General features: G+C 37.7%; 1 protein-coding gene across 1 annotated transcript in view; it reads right to left on the bottom strand.

The window, feature by feature from the left end:
• Positions 1 to 8,186, bottom strand: part of CCDC175 (coiled-coil domain containing 175) — a 66,403-nt gene that overhangs the window by 29,624 nt on the left and 28,593 nt on the right. The window contains exons 7-8 of the mRNA XM_010847765.1: positions 6,620 to 6,729; positions 2,456 to 2,537 (exon numbers count right to left, since the gene is read on the bottom strand). Of these exons, the coding sequence (XP_010846067.1) occupies positions 2,456 to 2,537; positions 6,620 to 6,729 (192 nt within the window). The remainder of the gene's footprint in view (positions 1 to 2,455; positions 2,538 to 6,619; positions 6,730 to 8,186) is intronic.

The following is an 8,186-nucleotide window of genomic DNA, read 5'->3' as shown; positions in this document are numbered from 1 at the left end:
TCCTAACCTGCATACAGATTTCTCAAGAGGCAGATCAGGTGGTCTGGTATTCCCATCTCTTGAAGAATTTTCCACAGTTTATTGTGATCCATACAGTCAAAGGCTTTGGCATAGTCAATAAAACAGAAATAGATGTTTTTCTGGAACTCTCTTGCTTTTTCCATGATCCAGCGGATGCTTACCCTTTCTTAAATATTTCTATTCAAGGACAAAAGACAGTAAACATTAGTTTTCTGAATGAGGTAAGAACTTGGTGCTTGGATATCTCTACTGAATGGCTTCAAATGAGGTAAGAAAGTTAGGAAGGAATGGTGGGCTAAGGATCACTGAAATAGCAGGATGAAAAGGGATCTTAAACGTGTTGCAGAATAAGATAATGAGGTTAGTAGGCCTAATTCTATAAAAAGGCAAAAATCCAGATTGGTAAACCTAGCACTGAAAACTTTTATTCTGATATTGGTGGTTGTGGTTTAGTCACTAAGTCGTGTCCACCTTTTGCGACCCCATGGCCTGCAGCCCACCAGGCTCCTCTGTTCATTGGACTTCCCAGGCAAGAATACTGGAGTGGGTTACCATTTCCTTCTCCAGGGGATCTTCCTGACCCAGGGATTGAACCCACATCTCCTGCACTTCAGGCGGTCTCCAGCACTCAGGCAGATTCTTTGTGACTGAGCCACCAGGAAAGTTCTTTTACTCTGGGGACATTTATTAATATAGAAGAAATCATTTGGAAACTGAGGTTTGGTTCTCTTATTGACACGAGGGACAAAAGTAAACAGAGCTCATCCAGATATTAAGCCTGATAAAACCTTCCACCACTTTCGTCTGGAATCCTAGAGAGCTTCGCTCTCTGAAAAAAAGTGAATTAAAAGCTAACAAGCATGGTCAGTCACTCACTCATGCAATCCCATGGATTGTAACCTGCTAGGTTCCTTGTCCATGGAATTCTCCAGGCAAGAATACTGAAGTGGGTAACCATTCCCTTTTTCCAGTAGTCATGTATGGATGTGAGAGTTGGACTATAAAGAAAGCTGAGCAATTAAGAATTGATGCTTTTGAACTGTGGTGTTGGAGAAGTCTCTTGAGAGTCCCTTGGACTGCTAGGAGATCCAACCAGTCCATCCTAAAGGAGATCAGTCCTGGGTGTTCATTGGAAGGACTGATCTTGAAGCTGAAACTCCAATACTTTGGCCACCTGATGCGAAGAGCTGACTCATTTGAAAAGACCCTGATACTGGGAAAGATTGAGGACAGGAGAAGAAGGGGACGACAGAGGATGAGACGGTTGGATGGCATCACCGACTCAATGGATGTGAGTTTGGGTGAACTCTGGGAGTTGGTGATGGACAGGGAGGCCTGGCGTGCTGCAGTTCATGGGGTCACAAAGAGTCGGACACGACTGAGTGACTGAACTGAACTGAACTGAACCGAAGTTAATGATCTTAAGTTTGAATATTTTAACAACTCTGCATTTTTACTACCCCTTACACATTTAATATTTTTGACGTCATATTGTCCATCTTTTTGTTTTTTGAATAACTTAACTGCTTATTGTTGACAGATGATTTTACTGCATTTATATTTTGACCTTTGCACTAGCTTTATAAGTGGTTGACATTTACTCTATGCTTGCCTTTACCAGTGAAATTTTTTCTTCCGTAATTTTCATATTTCTAGCTATGGTCTTTTCTATTTAGAGAGGTCCCTTTAACATCTCTTGTAAAGTAGGTTTAGTACTGCTAAACTCTTTCAGCTTGCGCTTATCTATAAAACTCTTCATCTTTCATTAAAATCTGAATGACAGCCTTGCCAGGTAGAGAACAGGGTGTATGTTTTATCCTTTCATCACTTTAAATTTATCATGCCACTTTTTTTCTGGCCTAGAAAGCTTCTGCTAAAACATCAGCTGATAGCTTTCTCAGAGTTCCCTTGTATACAGCCAGTTGTTTTTCTTTTGCTGCTTTTAAGAGTCTTTCTTTATCTTTATTTTTTTGCCAACATCATATACAATGTGTCTTGGTGTAGTCCTCTTTGGGTTCATCTTGTTTGGGAATTTCTGTGCTTCCTGGACTTAGATATCTATTTTCTTTCTCAGGTTAGGGTAATTTTCAGCTATTATTTGTTCAATTATGTTCTCTGCCCCTTTCTCTCTCTTCCCCTTCTAGGACCCCTATAATCTGAGTATTAGAGCACATTGATGCTGTCCCAGAGGTCTCTTAAACTATCCTCATTTAAAAAAAAACAAAACTTTTTTTTTAGGCTCAGCTTAGGTGATTTTCACTATTTTCATCCAGCTTTCTGATCAAATCTTTAAATCAGTTACTGTGAATGATCATGATTATTATTAGTTAATGAAAATAATACTATCTTGAGAGAATTTCACATTTTCACACATACTTAAAATGTTAACTAAAAATTAATTATAATCTTAAAGCCATCATTTCTATCTTCCTACCTGTTTTATCTTCAGCAGTAATTCACTTTTTTCAAAATTTGATGAATCATCCAGTTTTTCCCTGTTATTCTTAAAAAAAAGCCTATGACCAAAGGAAACCAAATAAATTCTTATTAGGACATATTTTCCAGAAAAACCACATTTACTTATGATATCAGAAACTTCCAATCCCCATCTCCCTATGCAACATATTTATTTACTAGTCAAAAATTTTACTCTTTTGATATGATGTATTAATATTTATTTATACATTAAGAAGCAATTTTTGAATACCTACACTCTGAACATGATATAGAGAGTGGAGATACAGCACAGGCAAAGTCTCTACCATCATGGAAATCATACTCTAGTGAAGTAGGCAGAATAGAAGCAAGTTATCAAAAAATATATATTTCAGATCGTGTTAAATGATCCAAAGACCGCTAAGTAGGGTAAAGTATAGCGAAATCCTGAGAATGGTGATGGTAGTGCAGACAGGTGATTAGGGAACATCTCTTGGAATAATTTGTGAAAGATCTGAAGGATGAGAAGGAGCCAGGTATGTGAAGACCTTAAGGAAGAGCTTTTCATCTAGAAAGAACAGCAGGTGATAATAACCTGGACAGGAACATGCCTGGTGTATTAGATGAAGACAGGAGTTTGAGAAGGCTGAAGAGACAGACACAGCCCAGATCACACAGGGTCTTAGATTTTATTTTGAAGGAAATCAGGGAAGGACTTTTTAAGGGAAGGAATGACAGGAACTGATTCACATCTTGTAAAGATGACTCTGGCTATTTAGTAGAGAAAGACAATAGCACAGGAAGACAGACCATGTAGAGTCTATGGCAAGGGTCCAGAAGAGATACTGGTGGCTCAGACTGAGGCTTAGTGGTGGAGCTGGTGAGAAGTAGTTGGACTCAGGACATAATTTGAAGATGAAGGCAATAGGTCAAGCCTTTGGATTTGGCTTGAGTTAGAGCTGGATTAGGGTTAGGTTAGGTTAGATATCTAGTTGGGTTAGGGTAAGGTAGTGAGGAAAACTGGAATGGTGGATAACTTCTAGTTTTTTGGCTGGAGTAATTAGGTAAACAGTGATATGGAAGACTAACGGAAGAGCTATTTCAAGGAGATGGGAAATTAAGAATTCTGTTTGGGACATGTATATTTGAGATATCCTTCAAGTGTGGTGGTTCAGATGGTAAAGAATCTGCCCACAATGTGGGAGAACTGGGTTTGATCCCTGAGTCAGGAAGATCCCTGGGGTAGAAATGGCAACCCACTCCAGTATGCTTGCCTGGAGAATTCCATGGACAGAGGATCCTGATGGGCTACAGTCCATGGGATCGCAGAAAGTCAGACACAACTGAGAAACTATCACTTCAACTTTCCAAGTAAAAGGTCAAATAAGCTGCAGACTGTATGCATTTAGAGGTCAGGGCTGAATATGTAAATATGGAAGTCATTGGGGATACAGAAAGAATGAGACTGAATGAAGTCATGTATGGAGAGTATGAGTACAGAATAGAGGGTAGTGAATGGCTGAGAAGTCCAAAATTTAGAGACAGAAAGAAGAAATGGAACAAGTATAGGGTCCTGAGAAGGAGCAGTGTGGTAAGTGAAATAAGAGAAGGTGATATTTGGGAAGCCAAATGAAGAAACCATTTCAAGAAGATGAAAGTAAGCATCTGTGTCAAATTCTATTAAGAATTCAAAAACTTTAGAGCAGATCAATGAAATTTGGCAGGATGAAAGTTATTGGTAACCTTGACAATTTTGAAACCACTTCAGCACTTTAAAGAAAAAAAAGCATCTATAATTGTTACAGCCTCCTGCACTATAATGGCAAGTATATACTTTGGGTCACAAATTGGGTGTTATTTACATACAATATTTAGTTTCTAATCTTTCAGTTCCCATATGCTGATAACCAGCTCAATGACAAAGAAAGGTCATAGCAATTTAGAAAGATAGGTACTGATTTGCCTTTTATTATGCAAATACATCATTTTGGATATTAAAAATAACAAAGAAGGATTAAACTAGCAATGCCTCCCGTGGACTTGTGGTAAATTTTAGGTACTCTTAACTGTCCACATAATTTAAATTTAATTAAAATTCTACATATTTAATTTAAACTTGGAATTTAGTAATTTTTGTTTTTTCTCAATATTTTGACCTCAAAATAGACGGTGAGCTTGTAAGTTAAAGAATTCATGGTGGAGGGGACACGGGGAATTACGACTTATAGATCATTAAGAAGATAACCTGTGCAAATTATTTAGTTTGTTTAATTTAAAGAATTTTATAGATATTATGAAAATAACATTTTGATTCTTTAAATTCACCAAACAAGAACTGAGCTGCTTCTCTCTACCACCAAAGTTAGAAAAAAGGAACTAAGTGAGAAAATAAAAATACAGAGAATTTTCTTTTAATTTGCCAAGTAATAAAGAGGAAAAAGTAAAGTTTAATTAATAAAAAGGGGGGAGGTCAATATCCTCAATCACCAAATTAGTCAAAAGCACTTTTTCTCAGTGAGATTCTACATGAAAACTCCTAAAAAAACTGGAATTTTTTTTTTTTTAAAGAAAGGTGAGCCATTCAAAATGAAGGATCAATGAATCCCCATTTCCTTCTTTTTAAAAAAATTTTTATTTATTTTATGTATTTATTTTTGACTGTGCTGGGTCTTTGTTGCTGTGTGGGCTCTTCTCCGGTTACAGTGAGCAGGGGCCTCTCTAGCTGTGATACACTGGCTTCTCACCGTGGTGGCTTCTTCTGTTTCAGAACATGGGCTCTAGGACACACACACTTCAGTGCCTGCAGCATCTGAGCTCGGTAACTACAGAGCCCGAGCTCTAGAGCACAGGCTCAGTAGCTGTGGTGCATGGGCTTAGTTACTCCACGGCCTGTGGGATCTTCCCAGACCAGAGATCGAACCTGTGTCTCTTGCACTGGCAGGTGGATTCTTTACCACTGAGCCAACCAGGGAAGACCCCCATTTCCTTCTGGAACACACTTTTAAAACTAGTTAGCTAACATGAAGACTGCTTGTAAATTTAAAATTTTTCATCAGTGTAGCAGCAAGGCTTTTAATGATAACCCCTAGAAATCATTTCAAGAGTTAATCTGTAAATTCCATGATGAGTCTCTGCCTGGAATTTAAGAAATAGATATCAACTAAAACTAACTTTGTCAAAGAAAAAGATTTTTTTATTCTGATTTTTAATTGTTGTGTTACTTGAGCTTTCTGTTTTTAAATCTAGTACTGAGTATAGAGATTATTGCATATTTTTTGGACTGTTGATGGTAGAGTAGCATTGTGGTGCAATTGTTATTTTAGAGATACAACTTTAAGTGCAATACATTCAAACCTATGTAGAAAAGAGTCATATTATAATAGGATTCTATATGTGAAATTACATGCCTTTTTTGGAAACTGTTCAGACCACAATTTGTCTTTTAAACTGCCGCAAACTCTAGGGGTAAGCCCAGAAGCCGTATTTATATTGAAAGACCCCACCTTCCTGTCCAGAGCTGAGCTAAACAGTATTTGTTGGGCAATCTGGGAATTCTCCTGGGAGAATCTGTTAGTCAGTCTCTAAAGTAGATGAACCTGTGCCAGGTAAACTCAGAGTGTTTAGATTGGCCATGCTTAGCCACGGGTTCACCAAGAAGACAACACAGCATGTAGATAAAGAGGTTAATAAAAGGAAGCAAAGACTGTGACCTTTGAAATGGAAGGAATATTTTCTTATGTTTCTGGTTTCCATTCCTTGGGTAAAAGTTTTTGCCTTGAGGCTTCCCTGTATTTTCTCAAGTTCTGCAAGTCCCCTTTGACTATGAACAACAATTGTAACAGCATGGTTAGGTGAGTTTGTAGCATTACACCAATGCCTTCCTCCAGGGGCATATTTATAGGGAGTAAGGAACTGAAAGGAGGATAATCCATACCCCCAAATCGCTCTTCCTAAATTAAACATATCATCCTCAATTGTTTCTCCTAATCATCTGAAAAACTGGTTAATTTCAAAATGAAGATGTGGTTCTGTAAAGCTGAAAATCACAGAAACTTTAGTAAACTAAGAGAATATAATTTTCATCTAATATTAGAAAAAATTTTCTAATGAAAGTAACATCACATCTAGAAATGCTTCAGTGAAAAGAAGGTATTATCCTTACATTTTATCCTCCAGGATCTTACAAGATTTCTTCATGTCTTCAATCTTGTGTTCCCACTCTCTTATTGATTCCTGTAGTCGTGCTAATTCTAAATTGTGATCACTAAGAACCTGTTGAAAATTCAATAAATCATCAAATGACTCATGACAGCAGTTCAATTCATTAAATATTCATGTATCATCCATTCATCTTTTATATTGGGGGTGCCTTTAGTTAAAATAAAAATCAATAATTATATTACTTGTTTCTTTATAAAACAAACTGAGACAGAAATAATCCTGAAATCATCAGAAAAGAAAACAAAATTTGGGAGGGATAGAAATGAATTACAGCAATAGGAATGTAAAAACTATTAAAAAAAAAAAAAACTTTAAAGACATGAATTCATCTTGACTACCATTTTAAAAATTAAATATACATTTTAAGAATTATTTTCAAAATGTTATTCCAGGATACTGGAATGAGTATTATTTTAAAAGTCAAAACAAATTGGGTCTTTTGCCTTATTTGATAGCTATGTTCATGCTGAAGATTTTTTCTTAATACTTAATCAGCATTTTGGAAATGGAAAAATTGGGTATGATGAAAAATGTTAGCATAATGAAAAGAAAGAACTATGAGTGAAGAAAATTCATAGTGAAACAGATATTTTTATAACACAGTTTTAGTAAAAGAAAAGGGAAGGCAAATTTATTGGAGCTTAGATCTGCATTTCCACTTGTGAGGGAAAGTGGAGCTGAGAGGAAAGCTAATCAGATTCCTTTGCTCACTGCATGGAGTTACCCTGGGCAGATCATTTAACTTCCCCCAATCCTGCACACCAATGTGGGGTCAGAGAACACGTGTCAGGGGTGTAGAGGCACTCTCAGTCATGTCAGACGAGACAGGTGAGTGAAAGCTCCCCAAACTCCTTTTTTTCTCTAAAGCACTCACATGACTGAACTTGTGGACTATAGTTCCAGAGTTAACAGGAGTTTGAAATCCTAGAACTGCCATCAAAAACCAGTAGATTGTCCAAGGGACTCTGACTGATCATCATTAGTGACTATATGCTCAAGGCCCATCCAGCCTGATCTTCGTTGCCTCTAGCCCTTTAACCTCTCCACCCTGGACTGTAGGGCACCTTGAGAAGCAATCATACACTGTTCTTTTCTGCCAGAATCACATTAGCTTGACCTGGTTGCAGAGTTTTCTAAACCAAAGGTGAACCAACATGAAGGTGAACCTTTTAAATTCCCAGTAGTCTCAAGTTCATGGCCAAAATGTTGTTTTCTAATCTCAGGAAATAACAACATCAACCACAACAAACTTTACCAAATACAAAGTGTTGGGGGCCAGAGTGAGGTACTCCGCCCGTGACAAAGGTCATGAGGAAGGAGGCTCGACATACGCAAAGGCAGGATCGAGCCTCAGGAGTCCCCCTGGAAATCCTCGAGCGTCTACCCCCATAACCAGAGCCTGCCTACTTTACTACTTTGTGCTCTTACCTACACCTCTGACTTTACGGGGGGCTGTCCCCCACCACCTCTTTCGGAGAAGGAGTTAACCTAGAGCTCCAGTCAATAAA

The sequence above is a fragment of the Bison bison genome, unplaced genomic scaffold (genome assembly GCF_000754665.1).
Source record: "Bison bison bison isolate TAMUID 2011002044 unplaced genomic scaffold, Bison_UMD1.0 scf7180017864254, whole genome shotgun sequence".
NCBI classification, from domain to species: domain Eukaryota; kingdom Metazoa; phylum Chordata; class Mammalia; order Artiodactyla; family Bovidae; genus Bison; species Bison bison.
Note: the sequence above shows the minus strand (reverse complement) of the source record. Positions and strands in the feature narration are given on the sequence as shown.